The following is a 23179-nucleotide window of genomic DNA, read 5'->3' as shown; positions in this document are numbered from 1 at the left end:
ATGACAGGGGGGGAGGGAGAGACTGTGTCAGTGGGGGGTCTCTGGCCTTATTGGTGAGGCCAACTGCAGAGGGGAAGACCTCTTACTTGTACTTGATCTTAAGTGACCTTAAGGGAAAAAAGCTTGCTTCTATTATTTGACTAGATCAAAAGGAGTAAATCAATCCTTCACATTCTCAGGCTGAAAAGCACTTCTGGCTTTACTGACTTGAAAGAGATGTGAAACAGAAATGCTGATTCTGTTGGGCAACACACTTCTCTTAAGACACACAACTCTTCCACTACTACATTTCCACAATACCTTCCTCCAAGGCTCAACCGTCTGTTAATTCTCACTCGCTCTTTGTTCTTTCAGATGGCACAGAATAGCCTACAGTGTGCAGGGCAAGTCTGTGACCCTGTACTTGGACTGTCAGAGGATAGAGACCCTGGATCTGCTGCGAGGGGACGACTCTGTCGTCAGCACAGAGGGTGCCACTGTGTTTGGGACACGGCTGATGGACGAAGATGTGTTTGAGGTAGGATGTTATCAAAGTATGGGAGCCACTAAAAGCAAGTGTTTTTACTTTTGGTGTCATCCTCTTGAATGTTTCAATTTCAAAAATCCAATTTCTTGTTTTTCATTGTATTTATCCAAAGTTTCAGCAGGTCTGATTGGGCAGTTACTAAGAAGACAATTGAATTCATCATGTACTGTGTCGGAAGAATGCAGTTGATTGCCAGCGATGTGTGTGTTGTTTGTGCATTTCTGTATTGAGGCAGACAAAGGAAGTGTATGAGAGTCATGTGAACGTCTGCGTAAAGTCAAGAGTAATATCCGATTCATTTTGGAGAAGTGAATAACGTGAATGCAGAATCACATATGTACATCACATTGTATACGACCTACAGGGGTCTCCTGTCAATCAAGTGCGGCCAGAACAAATGCAATTTGTTTGTGAGGGAGTGTGGAGGAGGGGACATGCTGTTTCAGACATGCCCAGCCTCATTATTTCCATTGCAAATCCAAGTATTGACACATTCTCTTTGGACTTGTCAGTTTAGATCTCTGTCGATGTGAGCCTGTAGCAGAAGATGTGTATCACAGATAAAGTTGTTTCTGTCAAACTGTTAAAGTCATTTCAAAATTGCATCAACCTGAAAAATACACTTTTTGAAGTACACTTCTTCAGTTAAGAGAATTATAAAATGTGTCTACATGTGTATCAATATGCTGGGAAAACATGGAGGAGCAAGAAGACTCAAACTAAGCTCTGGGAGTGCTTCCAATTCCTTTCTTTCATAAGTCATTCTCTGTGCTTCCCATGACAATATCCAACCCCTGCTCTATTGTCATTCCCAATGAGGCTCCACTCTAAATCTCTCACCCACAGCATGAAATAGAGATCAGCTCAGACCCTTCCCCTGCCATGCCCTCGGGCGTCTGTGTCTGCCTAGCACGTTCAGAGAAATGACCATCTCCACAAACCTCTGTCCCGTCAGTGTCCTGAGAATACCCCACAGTTTGCAAAAGGGACCATACTATTTAACTTTAAGAGAGTGCAGAGGGAGGGCTGTTATCACTCCCTATTGGCCTAATTGACAGAAATCCCAGCCTTCTTCACTTTCACCAGGAGAAAACCAGATGTACTGGAGCCTACTTCCTTCGGGTTTTGCGTGTAGTCAACCTTATCTTCCCTTTGAACTTAAATAACCTCAGTTGCCCCTCCCATGCTGTAAGTTACTCTCCGCTCCCCTCCCCTCTCACACACACTGATAAGCAATCCTGTTTTTAAATGACTTTATATCCAACTTCAGTTAAGAAATGTGTCTCCTAGTGGGCTCTATAAATTTCCCTGGATGGAGACCGTCACATCTTTGGCCTTGCTCCAAAAAACACTCCCATGCCATAATTCATGATCCTATGTGATGATGATACATTACTTGTTATGATGACTAAAACTCCTCTGTTGATCGGATCTTTCCTTTAGTCCGATCTTACTTTTGGTGGTCATGTGTATCAAAGTTTGCATTTTGTTCCATCTGTTATAGATTTGTTATTGATCCATGTGATGGAAAAAATATGAGTTTCAGTGTGTGCATTGGCAGCTATGTATGTCTGACTGAGCATATCTAAGCATCAGTGTTGTACACCTCGGGTGAGGCTGGTACCAGGGGAGGAGAGATTAAGCTGGCTGACCTCTGGGCCTCTGTTCCCAGGCCCTGGTTCTGGGGGAGGAGGCCGGTGTTCCGGCCCAGAGTTCTCAGCGTGGGAGCTCAGCGTGAGAGCATTGGGACCGTGGTCAGCCACTAATGTCTCTATTGCTTCCAGATTGCCCTACGAATGACTACAAAAGTTTGGTTCAAACGCAACACTCTGCTTGCATTTGCAGTAAAGCAAAGTCCACAAGTCTGGTTGTGCTCCTTTGGCCGCTGTGTGCCCTGTGTTTGTGCCTCCAACACGCTGACTGCTTTGATAAGATCCAGCCCAGCGTTTATTTGTTAGGAAATTCAGATCCTTTCCGTCTCGATTAGTGCTGGAAATGAAATGTTTTTGGCTCACTGTTACAGGCATGTTGACACCAAGACCTGTCAAGCATATCATTAAAGGGCAGATTTATTTAAATGCTTAGCAACCCCATTAAATCTTAAAGGCTCATTAAATCGGTCAAGGTCTATTTAAGTCATTTTTGCCTTGGTAATTACTTATGTCTGATGGTGGTCAGATGTTTTTGGTTAGTCATGAGCATCTGTCGCACTTTAGGCAAATAAGGAGCATCAACATGCGGTTTTATTGCAGTGAGCTGAAACCTTCACCCACACGAGGTTGTGATTCACACGAGAGCGCCAGTCATTTTTTAAGAGATTGAGATCTGATTAAAGCACTGCATATGAGTCAGCACCTAAGGTCTGGTTAGTTGTGATTTGGTAAAGCAATATGACTACATACAGCTGGCACCACACACCTTATTGCAGACAGCAGGGGAAAGTGAAGAGGTCACTCTGCAGGATGTTTGCGAGACATCAGAAATGTGTGGATTCAGCTGAGGGGTTTTCCTTTTCAGCATTTCCTCTTCAGATGTCCTTGCCCTGTCCTAAATAGAGAATGGCAGTGCTCACATAATTCTAAGCAACACTTTACTCGCCGTGTGTTTCTAGAGGACAGAGCCCCTGCTCGGAAAGAAAAACAGGAAAACCTCTCAGTGAAAGTATTTCTTTTGATCCCAAATTGAGATTGGATTAGATTGGATTAACTCCCCGTTGCCTTTCCCTCTGTCTCTCACCTCAGAGTGCAATCATTTCCTTTGCTTGACACTGGCTTCTGGCTAAAACAGGGAGAAAAAAGAATAAGTGGATAACAACTTCTTTCATGTTAGATGTCATAGATGAAAGCATAATGTCTACGGTCATTCCTAGGTTTACAGTTTTCTAAATGGTGATCCAGACGTGGAGATTTGCATTGCTGATGAGGCATGAGCTGAATTAGAAGATATATGAGCCGGTGGCGGGTCACGGAAAAGGGATATGCTTTGATTAATTTCACCTCTGGCCACTAAAGCCTAATTAATGAGATTACAATGGGACAATGATTACCACAACATCAAGCGGTTAATCGGACATGATTTATCACAACTGGCTGCCCAGCTGTCCCCGGGTGAAAAACATTTCACCCGGCAATATGTTTGCAATGGCCTGTCAGTTACATAGATTCTTATCGTTAATATAATCTAAACGTCGTCAAACACTGTGCCACGGGGCAGCCAGCATTTTATTTGTGTTGAATTACTTACTGAGAATGAGCACTGCAGCACATATTGATTCTCACTATCAATTGATTTTTTAAATATATGTTTTTATTAATTTAACAACCTCCACAATGTCAAAAATATTGACAAATCCTCATCAAAATGTATTTGAGAAACTTAACTAACTAATAATACTTGTTTTATAGTATATATAACAATTGACAATTAATGGATGAGTTACCGCAGCACTACAAAGAATGATGTATTAATATGAAGTGGACAGAAGACAAGAGTCATTAACGCTAACAGTGGCTCTATGCTTTGTGCAGCAGTGGCTACTGGCTACGCCTCCATGGCCGGATGGGAAGTGAAAGGTCCTGACAGGATGGGAGGGGGGTGTACACAATCAGACCCCTCCTGGAGTTATGGGAACACAGAGAAGCTATAGTCAGTAGTGACAGTTGGATGATGCCACTGAGTTGTACTTTTCTTTACATCGAGGTATACAAGTCCAGCCTTCTGCTCCGTGAAACATCTCTTCATTGTGCAGTATAGCAGCTGCTGTATGTTTCTGTCAGCGCTCCAATGAAATGATCCTGCTTCTCCTGTATGCCCTGGCGTTTTAACATGACACTTCTATCAGTTCTGTCTGCCTTCTGGTTTATTTCAGGGAGATATTCAGCAACTACTGATTCTGGAGGACCCCCAGGCCGCTGCCAACTACTGTGTAAACTACATACCAGACTGTGACTCTGAGTTGCCCTACAACAGCAAATCCCTGGTTGTGCAGAAGGTTAGTACTGCCACCAACAGGAGGCAAAGCCCGCTGGAAAATTGGACGCAAATCTTCGTACAGTTCTTCGACAGTTAATACGAGAAAGTATAGCATTAGATCACCAACTGCGGACACACGGTAGACACAAGGGTCCAGGAATCTCAATTATTTCTATGGTTTTATAATGTTTCGCACATTTCCTTAGAGGCCCTGTGTTTTAAAATACATTTTAAGAAATGATGAACTTCTACTTCTAGCTATCATCTTAAAACATTACGTGTCCTTCTGGCTGCTAAAGTGGGCTTGCAAAAGCACTTGATTCACTGCCAACTAGTAAAAGGAGCTCAAGCATGTCTATCAATAGAGCTATGTGTCCCTAAGACTCGGATGATTTATAAGCAGCCAACAGCCCCAGCCAAAAAGAGGTCTGAGTACAGTGCAAACGTACTGAGTCTGTTTGCAAAAAGAGACTTGAAAGATTGAGACAGAATAGGCCATCAGTCAAAGGAGATGTGTCTTCTTTCAAATGCAGCCAACAGTGGAACATTCTTAAGGTCAGGTGCTCACACACACAGTTTATAATTCCAACATGATATAATAGCTTTTCCCTTCCTCAAGGCGTGCATAAGAAATGGCTATAAATTACTGTGTATTTCTTTGGTGGTGTGAAAGATAGAGATAAGAAGGAATTAAGCAGCCAGAGGAATAGAGGCAGAAATATCTAAGTGGCTGAGCTTCAGGGAAACCACAGTTTTAACTGGCCACTTCAATGTCTTATGTGTTTATTTTTTATGTGTCGCCACATGCATGCACTCAAATGCGGGCCACTCATGTGAGTACATGTGTCTGCATGCAAATGTGTGCGCCTGGTCACTGACTATGCTCCAGAGATGGCTCATTAATGGTAGTGTGAGGCCACTTCAATAGTCATCCAGCTGACTTTTAAAGAACTACAGCTAGGCAATGAGCTCTGAATCCAGAACATGTCATCGTCTGTCAGCCCACTGACCTACTTACGTCATAATTCTTCCTTACACACTGACCTTGTTTACAAGTGGATCTAAATCACGCCACTGAAGTTTTTCACAGACTCGGCCTTCAGTGTCATTTTCAGGCCGAGGCCTTTCATATCGCTGACAAACCATATTTGCTCACTTGCCAGAGCACACTAGGAATTAGCACCTCTTTAGGATCAGACAGGGTGATCCCTGACCACACAAGCAAAGAGGAAACAACTCTGCAGTTGTTTGTCCCTTCCCATTTCATGTTTGCTTTAGGTTTTTTGCCAGCTCAATGGGAATCACAGTAGGTGTCTGAGCCTATAAGGGTATGCATCACTACTTTACTGTTTCGGGCTATTTCTCATATTGTATTTTCATTCACAGCAGTGTTTGTTTTACCTCCATTCTCCACCTGTGCCCTCATCTTGCATTCCCTTTTTCATATAAGAACTCCCAACTTGGGTCTGATGCCCTGATGCAAAGCGACCAGCCCGACGAACCAAAGGAGCATTCCAAAAAGGACAAGAAAGGCAAAAAGAACAAAAAGAAGAGGGACAAGGGCTCTCAAGGCAAACGGAAAGGCAAGGGCAGGAAGGCATCCAGAAAGAAAAAACATGAAGAGGAGGGTCTTGCGGATGGCTTCCTCAGCGTGTCCACAATACTGCCCGAGTATCTATCCCAAGAACCTTTTCAGCCCACAGAGTTGCCAGAAATTAAAAGCACGGCAGAAACTTTCATCCCCACTGAAGTGTTCGACAAGACCCTCGTGGAGATGCCCACACATGAACCTGACTCTACAACTGAGGCCCCCACTGTGGTGCCTAGTGCAATGCCTGAATTAAAGGTTACTGAGGAGGTAGACAAGTTCCCTTGTAGATGCTCTCCACCCCAACTCCTTCCTGCCATTCGCAGTTCTAACTCATCACTTCCCTAATACCTCCTAACATAGAGAGCACCTCTTCCCTCTCCAGTTGCTTACCACCACCACCACTAACCAGCACCATCTTAATCATCTCCTCTACTCCTAAACATGGAGAATGCATCTTAAATGAGACGCTTTTGATGATCTCACTATTTGCCTTCTTCCTGCTTGTTTTTTGTAGAACCTCCTGTAGTATCTGAGAAGCATGGTATGCATGGTACCAACAGTATCTTTCTGTATGCGAACCTACAGAATAAGTATTGGGTTTACAGTTCATTCAATGTGAATATATGCTCAAATACCATCAAAATCTTTAAAATGATGAATTATGAATATGCCACAACAACTGAATATCATTTTGTTTAAAATCCAATCCATTTTTTACTTCCCACTGCAAAAAAACAAGGAAAGTTTGTGTATGTTTCCTTCATGTCTATTATTTGCTAATTAACCAAGTAAACACGTTTCATGCTCATGCTGATTCTGTAGCGGTTGCAATCTGTACCATGCTGCTACATGAATGTGATGTAGTCCATCAGCTAATCACACTCCAGCATTGTAATTAACTGCACACCTGTCAACCTGTGTCATAATCAACATATTCCCATCAAATCCACCTGTTTTGCTAACGTTCATATTGCGCCTTACAACATGTGCCTTTACTTGAAGGCACTGGGCGCTAATGACGCACACTCCATGTCCCCTTCTTCATCTTTGCTATGACTCATTTAAGCCCGTGTGTTGGCCTGCAGGAGGACAAGCCAGTGAAGGAGGCAGTGATAGAAGAGCACGGAGATGACCTTTACGGAGACCTCCACTATGATCTCTCAGTTTCCACGGTAACAGTGAGCCTGAATGTTACCGATTATGAGGTAGGTTAAATGCAAATGCAAGAAATGTCTCAGCGCAAACACACTAAGAGTTTATTTCCAAATTCACTTCACCTGAACGGAGTTTTCCTTCCTTAGCAGGTTCTCGAATACGAAGATTACAAGAATGACACAGAGTCAGAGTATGAAGAGTATGAAATATACGAAGACGGCTTTGAATTTGCAGAGCGGGAAAGAGCAGAGACGTGGGATGCAGAGGTAAATCTCAAAGTGAACTACATTAAGTGGGCGGTCACATCTTCAATTGCCTGTGTCAAGTGATTTCTAACAATCCACATCTATTCATCTGTTTCTCCTCCTCAGGCTAGCCTCAGAGCAGAGAAAGGCCAGAAGGGAGAGCCAGCTATTATTGAGCCGGTGAGCTGCTAGAGACATTTAATGAATGGCACAGTAGCTTTAGTTATGAGCACGGGAATGACTTAATACTCTTCTAATTTCATTCTATCTGTGCTTGTTTCTAGGACACATTGGTGAAAGGACCTCCAGGTCTACCAGGGCCACAGGTAAGCCTCTTCACTGCCCAAACACAGAAGGAAATGGAAACTTTGACGGTGCCATGTCTCTGTAATTATACAGGATGTGGCACAATGTAACACAAGCAGGAACTGTCCAGATGTGGTGCAAAATGTTAAGAATTTTGTATTCTAGTCATCAGGGATGCAATGTGGTGTTTTCAGAATAGGAAACAGGGATTTCACGGATAACCACCCACAAATTACACCCCCGATGCCAAGATGGCACTTTGTGAAAGAGATTTTTGTATACATCTATAAACACACCATGAAGCACGTCATTACAAAGAAGTACATATTTTGATTCAAAACTACATAAACAAAAAACAAGGTTAGAACATTACGTAGAAGCAGATTCTTGTTTTGTTGAAAACGGCCACGCTAAAGCAATGTTCTTGAATGTTGGCTTGAGTGCTGTGAATGTTTCCTTCACAGGGGCTCACTGGCCCAGCTGGACCAACAGGCCCTCCAGGACCCAGGGGAGATCTTGGTGAATTGGTGAGTGAGGCTTAGGTCTGGAACTGGGCCCATTGAGTTAGTTTGACGCCAGTGTGACCTCTTCACCTGTGGGACAGAGCTGAGGGCTCAACACATCGAAACATGTTCCGAACTGAACCTGCTGGACGTCGGGGACGGATGTTGACTCCTCACACATGTTTGACCTGATTTCTTTGTGTGTGTGTGTGTGTGTGTGTGTGTGTGTGTGTGTGTGTGTGTGTGTATGTGAGTGTGTGTGTGTGTGTGTGTGTGTGATTGCGAATTAGTGCATTCATCCATGATTCATCACAATGGAACACACACCAACACACACACATACTGACAGATGCTCTGAGATTTCCCAGTTGTTGAAAGTTTCTATCATTTTGCTTTGCAAAGACGGTGATTTCCCATTCAGAGACGCATGGCTCGCATGCACACTTTTAATAGCTGTGTACAGTTCAGCTTCTACCCACATAACAATATCTTGATAAGATGAAATATAAAGTGATTCAACAATGGTGGATATCACTGAATCAATACAAGAGGAAAGGATGAATAAATGCCATATATCTACAAATAATCTATTTAGCCATGGCATTAACAAGACATGAATATTAATCCCCATTAAGTACCTGAAACCAATGACTTTACTGCTTCATTACGTATTATATGTACTCGGTCTCACTCTTACTGGCTTTATTTCTCATCATTCATTTATAGGACTATTTTTAACGGTCTAGTGTAAATGTTACACCATGAGTTAATTGTAATCTACGTTGTAAAAAAACTAACCACGTGTGCACAATGTATTCATCCGATCTTATTTCACTACATGATGCCTTTGTATGGTATAATGTAATAGCAGCAATAGCCTCCTTCTGAGACACAGGCACCGCAAGGATGTGAAGGACTCAAAGGCATCGAGAAGGAACTGTTCCTTTGTTCATGCTGCAGCATGAGGCTGTTTAACACACTTAAGCCTGACCACCAGTGATTTACACACATGAATTAGCTCAAGTCTTTAAGGAGTTATTTAATGTAATACTTCTGGGAACATCCTGTAGACATTCAATGCTTCAGGTAGAACATCACAAGTCTGCTATATGGTTTACTAGAACTATTTTTAATGCATGATGAGGATTATTATACGTTTTCAAAAACTAAATATGTTCACCAAGTAAGGCGCGTCACTTGTTCCTAGAAACAAGTGTCAGAAATTATCAGAAAATTACCCTTGATCCATAAAAATATCAGCAGAGGAATATATCTCACCAATTTGATTACTTATCAGATAACTTTAACAGTAATCTGATGACCACAATCTTAATGACTCAATGCTGCGTTAAAATGGATATCTAGTGTGTAAACAGAAGATAAGGGAGTGTGTGTGTGACATGCCCTATGGAAATGGAGCAAAGGTTGTTTTTATAGTGATTAGAGAACTGTTTTTCTCTCAGTTTAGACCCTCTATCTCTTTCTGACACACACACACACACACACACACACACACACACACACACACACACACACACACACACACACACACACACAGAGTAGTCGATGTTTATCCCCTTTCTCCAACTCTCTTTTTAGGGTCCCCAAGGACGTTCTGGTCTTGCTGGGGTTGATGGGATTCCAGGTCCTCCAGGAACCCTGTTGATGCTACCAGTAAGACCTTACAGCATGCTCACACACACACACACACACACACACACACACACACACACACACACACACACACACACACACACACACACACACACACACACACACCAAATGTGGTGTAGTGGCATGACCACAAGGGGGGGCTGTGTGATTGAACTTCATTTACATTTGGGGAATCCTGCAGTGGGAACTGATTCACCTTTTTCATTGTCTCCAGTTCCAGTATGGAGGAGATTCCCAGAAGGGGCCAGTGGTGTCTCCCCAGGAGGCACAGGCTCAGGCTATCCTGCAGCAGACGCAGGTACGCTTTACACAAACCCTTTGGTGTCATCATTTACTGTTTACGTTGTCATTTTATGCTGTATGACCAGTTCATTGTGTATTAAAAGTCAAAAAAGGTTCCTTGTGCGGACTACATAAACCACCCAGTTGTGTTTTTCTCTCAGCTGTCACTGAAGGGACCTCCAGGTCCATTGGGTCTTACAGGGCGACCAGGCCCACTGGTAAGGCACTCATCTGACCTTGACTAAATTTGCATCATGCCTCAAGGGCTCCTGCAACCTTTAACCTCAACTTCACATTCTGCCTGACCAGGCACAAGCTCTACTCTCTCCCTCCTATCCTACCCTCATCATTATGCATGCTCAGTATGTTCAAATTGCTTGTGAAATCACTGCAGGGTTGCAAAGAATGAACAGATTTTTAAGATGATTTGTTCATAGCTCATTTGTATTTTGTTTGTTTGCTGCTAAATTTGACTTGAATTGCTCTGGTGCCTCATGTCATGCTTTAATGAATTCTTGTGTTTATTTTGCAGGGAGTTACAGGTTCCACTGGGCTCAAAGGAGACAGAGGAGACAATGGCCCTCCAGTAAGACCAGACATTATTTTTGCCTTGTTTCTTTTGTCACACTGTTCATTTCCTTTTGTCCCCATGCTTTCCTTTTTTCACATCCTTCCATTCGTCTTACTCTCTTTCTTTCTCATATAGGGACCCCAGGGGGTGCTAGGCTCTCTAGGAATTAGTGGAAAGACTGGAAAGAGGGTGAGATGTTGCGTATTGAAGCTTTACACACTATCTGCATATCATGTTAAAAGCATAATGTGCCTGATGTACCATAAAGCAAAACCTATTTCTACTGGATTGTGTATCTCATAGGGGCGTGCGGGAATGGACGGCGGTCGTGGAGCTCCAGGTGAAACAGGCTCTAAGGTAAGATCTCTGAGACCTCACTGCACTGTTGCACTGGATATTAGTTGAGGTTAATAGTTGTGTAAATTGTACATTGCCAGTTGTTACAACATATTGCAGATGTTTGGTGTTGAGTTTCCATGAATTCAGTTTCCTGTTTCTGTGAACACAACAATACCATGCGTGTTAAGACTGCAGAGTCTTGTATGATAACAAACCATCTCCCCTTGCAAGTGTAAGCCTTAAGGTATCTAACAGCCCACAGCTTCTTATATAAATTGACAACAAGGCAACTCAATACCTAACAGCTGCAGGAAGAGCTTAGCAAATAAATCAGGTTCCCTTGATGCCGTGTCTGACAGAACAGCAGAGTCTTTATCAGTCAAAGCAGCATTTTAGCAGACCTACAGCTAATCTGAAAGCACCCTCTCCCCAACACATACTCAGAGCAGATGGGAGGCTCTGCCAGGGGAGACTTTCAGTACAATTCTGCTAATGTTTACACACTGCCGTATGTTTGTGTGTTTCAGTGTTTGATGCACTTTCTTCTCTATTACTTTTCAGGGGGACAGGGGATTTGACGGCCTGCCAGGTCTCTCAGGAAACAAAGGACACAGAGTAAGTTAACCTAGAATTGTAACTGTATTTATTTAGTCATTCAGGCACTCACACGCTAACACCGCATGCACAAATAGCTTACACATCATATGGCAGGTGTTAATTTGCACGTTATGATCCTGATGATTGTGATTTCTACGATGACAGTAAACACTAAAAAGCATCTGCTAGATTCTTCTGTGCTATAAATACAACAGTCCTAAATATCTTGAGGGTTGTGGCTAATGCTTTTATCTTGTAGGGGGACAGAGGAAAGCCGGGTCCTCATGGGCCTGATGGAGAGTCAGGAGAAAAGGTGAGTGCACAGTACTTTGCAAAAATGTACTTGCAAGAAACAAAGCCTAGAACAATACTTCCTGTAGCAGTGCTTTGTTTTGTTTGTTTAAATGCTTCCATCACGCAAGGTTAAACAACTTTTTTCTATATCAGTGGATCAATTCTACAAACCATTTAGATGGTAAAGCACCATAGATCAAAGTCATAAACTCTTGAATTTTTTAATTGCGATACGCTGGCCTGAGTTCATTCACAATCAAAGTTCACAAAAGACATGAAAGCTATGCAGCGCATCCCTGACATAGAATTGAAAATATGAAAGATAGAAGCTCTGTCAAGATATTATCAATCCATGCAGACGGTCTGGGGAAATTTGAGAGAGCGGTCTATTAGTCTTTGCTTGAAGATAGTTGAGCCTTATCAGTCAGGCAGTGCATTTCTATAATGAGCTATTTTCACAGATTATGTCTGCGGGGGTATGAATGTATCCACGCCTGAGGTTGCATGAGATGTATGTGTTGAATCTGTTTCCATGTTATTTCAGGGATCTGATGGACCTTTGGGGCCGAGAGGGCAAGCAGGCGAACCCGTGAGTAATCACATCTGTAATGATTTAATGCTCCCTCATAATTAAATGGATGTACGCATGTATCATGTGCATTGGATCCTCAAAAATATGCTAACACAAAAAAGCATGTTTTTAGTGCAGAATCACAGAAACAACTTCCAGAACAAACCATGAGGGGATTGTGGGAAATCACAAGATTTAAGCTCCAGCTAAAGTTTCAGCCAAAATACAAAATCTACTGCTCATACTGTACATGAACACAACAACAGAAACGGTGCACAATATTTTAGAATATACAGCAGCTCTAAAAACTAGGACGGTCCAACCTTATTAATGCAATACTGCCACAGTGCTCACCGTAGCATTAAGAGAGAAAAGGTCACTGAGAAAAGGCGTACAGCTTGAAGACAAGAATGTACAAAGACATAACATGCATAAGATATATTCAAAATGTGTCATAAAGACTCTTCCTGCAAAGTAACTTTAGATCATAGAGAGACCGCAAAGATGTAAAGAGCACTGTTGAACAGACTTTCATTTTTCCTCTGTACCTCTGCGGCGAACACTGGTAGATTGGTTATGACTCACACTCTATCTTTCTCCCAGTAGGTGAGGTTGACGCTCAGCGGGGTTCTGTCCCTCCAAATGGATCACCATTGCAGGAATAAATAGAGTGCAATAAGACATGTTAGGAAAGCTGTGTTGAACTACAAAATACAGGAAAGGAGAGGAGTTGGGTGTTTTGATGAGAGAGAGAGGGAGCGATGGGAAAAGTGAGGCAGCGAGAGACAAACGCAAGGCAGACATTTGGTTGGTGGTGAAAGAGATAAGAGAGAGGAATGAGGAAAGAGAGAGTAGGAGAGGGAAGAGATAAAAATCCTGGCCTGAATGATTATATTTCCATATCAATCACTTCCCAGGAGATCACAGATGTGGCTTTGGAACAGGTGGCTTGGCCAGCCTACAAAGAGGGAGGCTGACAAAAACAGAGCACACAAACACAGGCTAGTGCAGTCTCCGTGGCTAGCACATACAAAACCAGATGCACCCACACACCCTAAAATACATTATTTGTCTCTCCTTGTTTTCCACTCTCTCTCTCTCCTTAGTTCTGATTTGTGATTAAGTATTCAACAGTCACCCCATCTCATCATGAATGCATCATGTAGCTGCTGATTATTTGCTGTGTTTTGTCTCCAGGGTTCTCGGGGTCTTGTTGGGCCAAGGGGACCACCTGGCCCACCTGGCCAGCCGGTAAGTCAACATCGCCTTGATTGCAAAGATCACAGCTATTCAGTGTTTTCAACTCTATAAAAGGTCCTCTAGTGCCTGGAATCATCAATATACCACTGAATATAAACAAGGAAGCTATTGAACTGTGTCTCTTTTTTCGATCAAACTTTGACATTTCATCCATTCATCCATTTCATCTTGTATTTTGTCAGGGTATTCGTGGAACAGATGGCGTACAAGGGTCGAAGGGAAACCTGGTCAGTCCTGCTGCCTTCATTACCAACTGTAATATGTATAAAAATAGTTATATGAAAATTATCATGTAGGTAAGAAGTATTTTGAAAGTAATCTCAGCCACAGAAACATCAGCCGGAGCGGCTTAAAGTGGCCTTCTAATGAACATGTTAACCAGTCATGTGTTTATGATCATGTGGAGGCAGAGTGTGACTATCAGTCTTTGTTGTTGGCAGGGTCCAGCTGGAGAGATAGGGCCCCCAGGTCAACAGGGAAATCCAGGAGTACAGGTACTATACCAACACGAATCCACTCATTACACATCCTATAAATATAAGCATAAACAAATCTCTCTCTCTCTTTCTCTCGCTCTCGCATACAAAAACTTTATCTCTTTTTATGTGGGACAAAGAAATCCTGTTTTCTACCCTAACTGAAGGTTTTACCTGTTCTTCTACAGAACATCCTCTGGTATTTTGGGCATTTACAAGCCTTTCAAAATCCAATTGCATGACACTAACATTGTTTTCATTACTTCATTTAAAGAATGTTTTTGGAGATGCTAGATTTCCACACAGCAACAAAATGTCATTTTAAAGCGTCGTCAGAGTCATTACAGTCATTTAACGAAGATTTATCGTTATGTTTAACTCTCCAGTATGTCAACAATCCATCCAATCCAACAGCTCAAACAGGGACATGCACACATTCTGCTCATGACTCTTGAATACACGCATACCATTTACACGCATACACATAGACTCGAGTAAAACCTCAACTCCTTTGCTTAGTCTTGTGACACTTAACCTGATTGATGCTTTGTTCTGGTCTAGGGCTTGTCTGGTCCTCAGGGTCCCATTGGATTGCCAGGAGAGAAGGTAGGTTGCATGTCTCTCACTTAATTTCAGAATTAAAGCTGTGACCTTGTGACCCCTGTCATCACGTACAGAGGAGAGCTGCAGAGTACAACCCAACTACTTCTGGCTCCTATTCAGACAAGACATGGCTAGACAGGAAATCAATACACAAGAACTACACACAGGCAAAACAGACCTTTGCTAATGTGCATCATGAGGCTGGACTGATAAAATAAATAAAAAGTGGACTTAGTCATAAATAAAATAGTTTTAAAAGAGTAGCAGCAAAGTGGTAAATATAGTCTCTTAGGAATAGTTTAAGGCGCTATATCATATCTGAAGCTCATCTCAAGTTCATACCTCTTTCTGTCCCATACAGGGTCCACAGGGGAAACTAGGCATGCTGGGACTACCAGGCATTGATGGACCTACAGTAAGTACACAGAAATATATAATACATGCATTAGCACAAATACATAAACATAAATGTATCCATGCATATCGTTGCACATCCAGTATCTACTGTATGTACATATAAATAGAGAGTCTACTTCATCAGTCAACTCGGTGCTCAAGTGACTGAATGACAGCTCCACCAGAGTATGCAACTCATGTTAGCATACAATAATAATACATATAATAGAAGCAAAAACATATGTACACCACATAATGACTGAAGGAGGACCAGACCCAGATGACCATGCTGTACATCATTTTCCAATAACAGCTCACATAATGTTATGCTAACAATAAATGCAGCTGAATAGATGTGTACGTATACATATGTTTAAATGGATACATATTCAACCCAGAAATGAGTTAATCTAAAGTAGCCAAGAAGATGACATTTTCCAGCCTACACCTTCTGACGCCCGCCAGTAGGGGGACACATGAGGCCTTTCTGGTATAGATCCAAAGCAGTGTGACATTTCGAAAAGAATGAAAAATATTCCAACAGTGAGGCTTAGAAATAATTTTAGATGGCAGTTAGACACATTTGAATGAATTTCACTTAATGCTCCATGTATTGTTCAGCAACGCTTCGTGACACACACTGATATTTTTATGACGCTTTACTTTGTGTGCCGCTGGCGTTTCCTCTTTTTCATTGGTTGGTTGCATTTGGAGATTTCCATCAAGGAGTGTGAAATAATGATGTATTTACAGGAGTGGTAAGTCAATCTGATTCCTGTTTTCCCGTTTCAGGGTCACCCAGGGAGAGAGGGCCCCGCAGGAGAGAAAGGCATCCAAGTGGGTAACTGCACATCGGAGGCTCGTCCACTGTTGTGTTATAGACATCAGAACTACAATATCAGAGTGTTTCTTGCAATTTGTTATAACTGTGCATTCACTTACATTAGGCTACGATAATGCTCACTCTTATCATTATGGTAATTGTGTTCCTACAATGTCATCATCTGTATTGTATTACAGCATCAGCATCATCAGCATCGTCAACCTTTTCCTGTTTGAAAATGCTTATTGACAATAAAGGATAGGATACTGTGACCGAGTGGAATGCTTATTCATATCTGGTCAGTGAAATGCATTGTTGCTGGCTGCTGCAGGCTGAGACTAAACGGTTTGTTTTTTATGTAGGGTTTACCAGGCGCTCAGGGACCTGTTGGGTACCCAGGGATCCGTGGAGTCAAGGTGAGACATAAATGCATCATGATCTCAGGTGTAATGTCCGATGTGATGTTTATTCCCTCGCACATTTCTTGAGTGTGTTTACGTGTGACAGACAAGCTGTTTCAGTCTATGACTGACAGGTGACAGGTGGAGAGAAAGCACCTTGGTTCTCAAGGGGCCTGCTAATAACAGAGTGAGGAACGTTTGACGGATGGAAGAGATATCAGAGTCAGATAGAGCAGAGCTGTGTGCGTAGGTGGGGAGTAGTCCATTTGTGCTTTGAAATTGAAGAATAAAAGTTGTCATGAAATGGCACATTCACACATCTGGTATTGTATCTGGTAGTTTGGCTCTACATCCTTTAGGGGAAGCCTGACCTTGTTGGCATTCATCAGCATGAAATGACCCAACTACTCAATAGCATAGCAATGTTAGATCAAGAACAAATCAATACACACTTATGAATTATTTCAGTGTGAGTAAGGTTGGGTTTTCCGGAAATGGAGACAACCAGTGACCTTTCTAAGTGATGTCCAGAGTAGCCTTGTAAGTGGTGTTAGATTTTTGTTAAATAAGTGTTTTTCCACTTCACAGGGAGCCGATGGAGTTCGGGGTCTAAAGGGGAGCAAAGGAGAGAAAGTGAGTGAAACAGATAGCAGGTCTTTATTCTGTTGTTGTTGTCAAACTGTGTAATGTGACTGGATGGACACTTGACAAATTAAAATGTAATGATGCCATTTATCACCAAAGAGCTTTCATTTAAACATCACCTCTCCTCAATGCATCACAGGGGGAAGACGGCTTCCCTGGTTCAAAAGGTGACATGGGCATCATTGGAGACAGGGTGAGAGCACCCACAAATCACAAGTCTCAGTATCATTTTCTCTGATATTGTTCATCGTATTGGAGATAAAATGGTTGGATGGTTTCCATTCTACTTTCTTACTTTAGGGTGATAACGGTAATAATGGTGCTCGTGGAGAGGATGGACCAGAAGGGCCTAAGGGCCAATCAGGACCCTTTGGGGAGTCAGGAGGTAACGGGATAGCTGGCGAGAAGGTACTTTCTTTTTAAAAGATTTAATTTACATTACAAGACAAGGTTAGGACACAAAAGAGGAGGATAGGGAAATCAAATGGGCTGCCAAATTATGAGAAAACGCTTATCTTAACCTGCATTGTGCTGCTCCAACCATTATAATGCTACGCAGTAGAGTTACATTTCTTTAGCCCAGAGTTCATCTGTGACAAAAATCTAAAAATCATTGAAATACTGAACATATAGATGTTTAATACCCTCACATTTATTAAATATGGTTACAGCCTATTCCTAAAGGAAACCAGTGTGCATATTCTCAGCATTTCTGGCATCACTATATGCATTTATCTTGTTGTATTGTAGCATGCATAGTCAGCAGCATGTCATAAAGTTCTTAATGAAATCTTATATATGCACTTTCCTTCTTCATATTTCTCTGCTTTAATTCTTCATCTTCTTCTGCCCGTCTCTCTGCAGGGTAAACTCGGTGTGCCTGGATTGCCAGGATACCCAGGAAGACAAGGTTCTAAGGTGATTTAGCATTGATGAGCTATCATGATCAGTTAATGTGTCCTCTGGTTCCAGCAAGATATGTGTCTTTGGCTGGACTGTTTCCTGTCTGATTAAAAATAAAGGATGATAAATGGCTTTATAAAAAAAGGCTATTTTATTAATAGTTCATTAGTGACATCAATTCATTACATGTTGATGAATGGTGTATTTAAGGCTGTGTTGGGCGCCATGGATTAGATTTGCTTTAATTTGATACAGTAGTTAATTATACGTTAATGAGGCATTGGGGGTGATGTGTGATGAATTGAGGGCTGAGGCTGATTAACCTCTACGTGTGTCTCCAGGGATCACTTGGCTTCCCTGGTGGAGCCGGTGTCTCAGGAGAAAAAGGACGAAGGGTGAGGACTGTTGTGACTTTCTTTCACATTCTGTCTGCCTCAGAATATGTCAACTTTTTTTTGTGTAGGAGCTGATAAATAATTGTTAACCTCTACAATGCAGGGTCCAGCTGGTCAGCCAGGGACTGGGGGCCAACGAGGTCCTAATGTGAGTACAGCTAGAGAAGCCATGACCTCACAATGTATAAATCAGTATTTGCTCTAATTAGATACCATCAGTTTAACAAAACGGTTACATCACTGCAGTGTTTTCACATCACACCAGATGAGTCATGCATGTACTAATCAGACTGTTGTTTGTTTTCCAATAGGGAGCCCGGGGGGGAAGAGGAGCAAAGGGGCCCACTGGAAAGCCTGGAGAAAAGGTAAGCTTGCACAAACACACGCACACGCACACGCACAAGTACAGTAACATAAACATACACCTGGCTGTCTCATAAAGTATGGATGAATGCCACGACCGAGTTGGAACTGGTTGTTGCTGTTCACTTTTAGATGACAGGCCATCTGGTGCAGTGAGAAGCGATTGTCTGGCAGCGGATGCTTCAGTTTACACTCTCACCCTCAAAGACCATCTTGGGAAAGCTAAAGATTTGTTGGCGGGCAGAAAACTAAAAATGTTTGAGTGGCTCATGTTTGAGTGGCTCATGTTTTCGTACCGTGTTTTTTATTTGTATTCTGCCTTCACCTGGTAGGGTACTGCTGCACAAGATGGTCCTCCAGGATCACCCGGAGAACAGGTAATCTTTTGACTGGACATAATACTGTACATACAGTGGCTAAATAGGACCATCGATGTAAAGCCTGGAAAACATATCTTGGCATCACAATCTGTGATAATATTATTTTCTAGGGCCCCCAAGGACCACAGGGAAGAAACGGGGAACCAGGACTGAAAGGGCCTAATGTGAGTGGGCTGAGATGTACTGTGTCATTTATTCTCCTGTGATTTAATGTCGATCATTTTTACCTCATCCCACATTCTTTGCTCACGTTTGGTCATGTTCAGTTCATAACAATGATGTAAGAAAATGATTCCCTTTCAGGGTCTACCTGGGAAAGATGGACTACCAGGTCATCCAGGCCAGAGAGGGGAACCAGTGAGTCACCTTTGCTACATATTTAGTATTTTTCATTTATGAAGTGCATATCCCAGCATTAACCTGTCGGACAGTTACAATAAGTGCAACCAATCATGAGGATACAACTCCGATCAATAAGAATCTTGTAAGTACATTAGCTTCAAATAGGTTTAATCATTTAAGTGCAGAACAATAGCTTCAAATAAGCCAAACAAAGTGCAACATACAGAAACATACAGTTGTGAGTCAACACGATCTATTGCATGTGCCAACACAGCAAACAAGTCGAAAGCTGTGACTTCAGCATTAAATTACTCAAGTAGGAGTGCAAGTGGAGAAGCCTCTTCTAAGTTTAGTAAAACAACTTGTCCTGTGAGCAACTTCCTGACTCCATTTCAACTCTGAGGGTCACCAGACTCACTTGTCTTATTCTTCAGGGCTTTCAAGGCAAAAACGGACCCCCCGGACCCTCAGGTGTTGTTGGACCACAGGTAAGGAGATCGGCCCATGCATGACATGTTAGTTTCTATATTAGTTAGCATGTTTTTAAATAACTTATGTAATATGTAACTTTTTTCAGGGCAAATCTGGTGAGACAGGACCAACTGGAGACAGAGGCCATCCCGGTTCTCCTGGACCACCGGGTGAGCATGGTTTACCGGGATCTGCCGGAAAGGAGGGCGCAAAAGTGAGTAGTTTTCATCATAATGTCCGGATACTAATCACTTACCAGCGTCAGGTTATTACTGTTGTATCAGATAAAGCCTAAGGACTCTCTCAGCACTGCCTGAATATCTCCTGGGTCTCATCCTGTACTCTAATTTTCTAATAAATAACAGAGGGAACCTCGCGGTGTTGAGTGTATTATGGCTCATAAAAGATAAATGTTCCTTCTTGGTGTGACTTGCTGGTTGGTGTGATTTATGACTGCATAAGGGCCTGCTGTCTGCTGGCTGCTTGCCTTATATCTAATCACACGTGTGCGTATGTGTGGTTACCAGGGAGACCCAGGTCCATCAGGAGCCTCGGGGAAAAGTGGCCCAGCTGGGCTGCAAGGCTTCAGAGGGAGCAGAGGGACCCCCGGTGCAATGGTAACGCACACTACATCTCACATCCTTACCCTCGCTCACTGTCAACATCAGATTCTCTTGAAATGTGCAGTTTGCAACTAGAAGGAAATTGAAGCTAAAAATATACAACAGACCATCTTGCGATTCGAAATTGGGCCAGGGTTAGTGACATGATGACAAACAGAGACTCACAAGGTTAAAACAATACGAGCGTCGCTGTCGTGGCTGGGTAAAAGTGTGTCAATTACGTTAACAGAAACTGATGGTATATCTTGTAATGGATGCGGCTGTCGCTTGATTGTGAAGGCTGTTTATTGCTCTTTCCAGGGTCCTGCAGGTCTGAAGGGAGGAGAGGGCCTACCTGGTGTTGCAGGACTTCTCGTAAATCTCAATTTATTAAATCTCTTTCCACCCCCTGCTCTGTGCCCAGGTTCTATGTTATATAGAAAGCTGGGATATATGAAGCAGGATGTTATTTCCATAATGATCACTGATCGTGACCAGTGCATTAAATCAAAGAGTGAGTCATGTGACATGCTCACCTCAACTTTCTATCTTCTTTCCAGGGTGCCACTGGGGAGAGGGGCCCCGCTGGGTCGGCTGGTGCTATTGGCCAGCCAGGACGGTCCGGCGGCTTGGGTCCCGCTGGGCCGATGGGAGAGAAAGGCGAGCCAGTAAGATCTGGAACATTGATAATTTTGTTTCTTAGGCAACAATGTCCATGAACACATTCTGTACCATCACCTCCCACTATCGGGTAATAAACAACATGTGCTCTCGCTTCGGAATGTGTCATTATAAGACAGAGAGCAGAAGAGCGGTAAAGGAGACAAGGAGATAAAGGCAGGGAGAAAATATGAATGTGATCAAGCCTGCTTTCTTGGGTGCGAATTTCCTTTGTGGTATGATACATTCAGCAATGTGTCATGCTGCTATATCAGGACAATAAGTAGTGTAGCATTTGCTTTATGTGTGCTGTTTTCCAATCTGTTCCCAAGGGAGAGAAGGGGCCAGTGGGGCCAGCTGGGCATGATGGAGAAGAGGGACCTGCAGGGCTGCCAGGGGCTGCTGGATCTCTTGGGCCTCCAGGAGAGGACGGAGACAAGGTAGTTAGATGGTACAGCCATGGACTGCAGCACTGCTATAAAGTGTTTGCTGATTTTTGGAATGAGTTGTTTATGTGTGTGTTCACGTACGTGCATTTGCCTCTATAGGGAGAGATAGGAGAATCAGGACAGAAGGGCGGCAAAGGAGACAAAGGAGAATCTGTGAGTATGAATGTTATGATAGCTCGAACATCACATCATTACCTGCCATCACCAGGAGGTAGAGGATAAACTACCTTTTGGCAATTCTGTGACAAACTGTTTGCCTGGACCGTGCATCATCGGGTGGAATGAGCAGATGGTTTTAATCATGTCTTTCCTCCAGCGATTGTGTCTTGAGCTGCCCTTCTGTTGTTCTAGGGACCCCCAGGACCTGTTGGAGGACAAGGACCTGTGGGCCAATCAGGATTGCCAGTATGTTACGAAAACTCAGAATGCATCATATGAAAACAGTTGTATAATTAAAGGATTCAAATTCAAACACTACACTAACACTTCAACACTTAACAAGTAATAGCATCCCATGCATCTTTGTTTGTGTAGTTTTATATCCACTACTGATGCTGTTAAATAGGAAGTTTGTTTGGCGTTCACTTCCTGCAGAACTACCTCCACTTCAGAAGTATTTTCTTTACGTTTGGAGGCCGGTGCTTCACCCTCTTTAGACTTTCCTTTTGGCATTCTTGACTTAATTCTGTCATCTTTTCTTTTTAAATGTCTGTGTGTGCACACTGCGCTGCATTCTCATGCCCTTTTATGTTAATACCGATGCTAATTAGGATCAACTGGCACACATTTTTTATTTATAAGGACAATGGTATTCATCACTATAAGAACACAGGTACAAACAATTCTGCAGTTTAGGAACACGTCATGAATCTGAAGACTTTTCTCAAGAACAAATTTAGAAAGAACTGGCCCATTAAAGTAGACAACGATGCGCTGCGCTCTTTTGTGGACTCGTCCCCCAGCTTTACTAGTGCTGACCTGTCTGTGTATATTTCAGGGTGCAGATGGTGAGCCAGGTCCTCGTGGGCAGCAGGGCATGAACGGGGGGAAAGGAGATGAAGGACACAGAGGCTTTAAGGGCGCATCTGGTCCCTCTGGACTACAGGTAAGAATTCCAAAAACTGCCTGTATTGCCCCCATTGGCTCATATCTGATGTCACATTTATACTTTAGTTTATGTCAGATTCCATTGCATGCCGCAGACTGCATTGCTCACCATATCTGATTTGTAGGGAATGCCAGGACCACCAGGGGATAAAGGAGAGAGCGGTCATGTTGGCTCAATGGTGAGAACTGTTCAGCAATCCAAGCACATACATACAACACTCATCTACGTTGTTCTATTATGGTCCAGTGTCTGTCTCAAGTCTTTTCTCAACACTAC

The 23179-nt window shown here is 42.7% G+C and overlaps 1 protein-coding gene across 1 annotated transcript in view; it reads left to right on the top strand.

Annotated features, from left to right (window-relative positions):
* Positions 1-23179, top strand: part of col5a3a (collagen, type V, alpha 3a) — a 45337-nt gene that overhangs the window by 10220 nt on the left and 11938 nt on the right. The window contains 44 exon segments of the mRNA XM_029437893.1: positions 355-517; positions 4395-4517; positions 5949-6356; positions 7175-7294; positions 7394-7510; positions 7616-7669; positions 7774-7815; positions 8260-8322; positions 9898-9972; positions 10187-10270; positions 10416-10472; positions 10787-10840; positions 10961-11014; positions 11129-11182; positions 11726-11779; positions 12021-12074; positions 12600-12644; positions 13824-13877; positions 14069-14113; positions 14327-14380; positions 14924-14968; positions 15327-15380; positions 16154-16198; positions 16547-16600; positions 17174-17218; positions 17370-17423; positions 17531-17638; positions 18095-18148; positions 18475-18528; positions 18632-18676; positions 18840-18893; positions 19224-19268; positions 19382-19435; positions 19575-19628; positions 20048-20101; positions 20191-20298; positions 20612-20701; positions 21008-21061; positions 21247-21354; positions 21679-21786; positions 21895-21948; positions 22147-22200; positions 22793-22900; positions 23028-23081. Coding sequence (XP_029293753.1) covers positions 355-517; positions 4395-4517; positions 5949-6356; positions 7175-7294; positions 7394-7510; positions 7616-7669; positions 7774-7815; positions 8260-8322; positions 9898-9972; positions 10187-10270; positions 10416-10472; positions 10787-10840; positions 10961-11014; positions 11129-11182; positions 11726-11779; positions 12021-12074; positions 12600-12644; positions 13824-13877; positions 14069-14113; positions 14327-14380; positions 14924-14968; positions 15327-15380; positions 16154-16198; positions 16547-16600; positions 17174-17218; positions 17370-17423; positions 17531-17638; positions 18095-18148; positions 18475-18528; positions 18632-18676; positions 18840-18893; positions 19224-19268; positions 19382-19435; positions 19575-19628; positions 20048-20101; positions 20191-20298; positions 20612-20701; positions 21008-21061; positions 21247-21354; positions 21679-21786; positions 21895-21948; positions 22147-22200; positions 22793-22900; positions 23028-23081 — 3331 coding nt within the window.

This window comes from Cottoperca gobio, chromosome 8 (assembly GCF_900634415.1).
Source record: "Cottoperca gobio chromosome 8, fCotGob3.1, whole genome shotgun sequence".
NCBI classification, from domain to species: Eukaryota; Metazoa; Chordata; class Actinopteri; order Perciformes; family Bovichtidae; genus Cottoperca; species Cottoperca gobio.
Note: the sequence above shows the minus strand (reverse complement) of the source record. Positions and strands in the feature narration are given on the sequence as shown.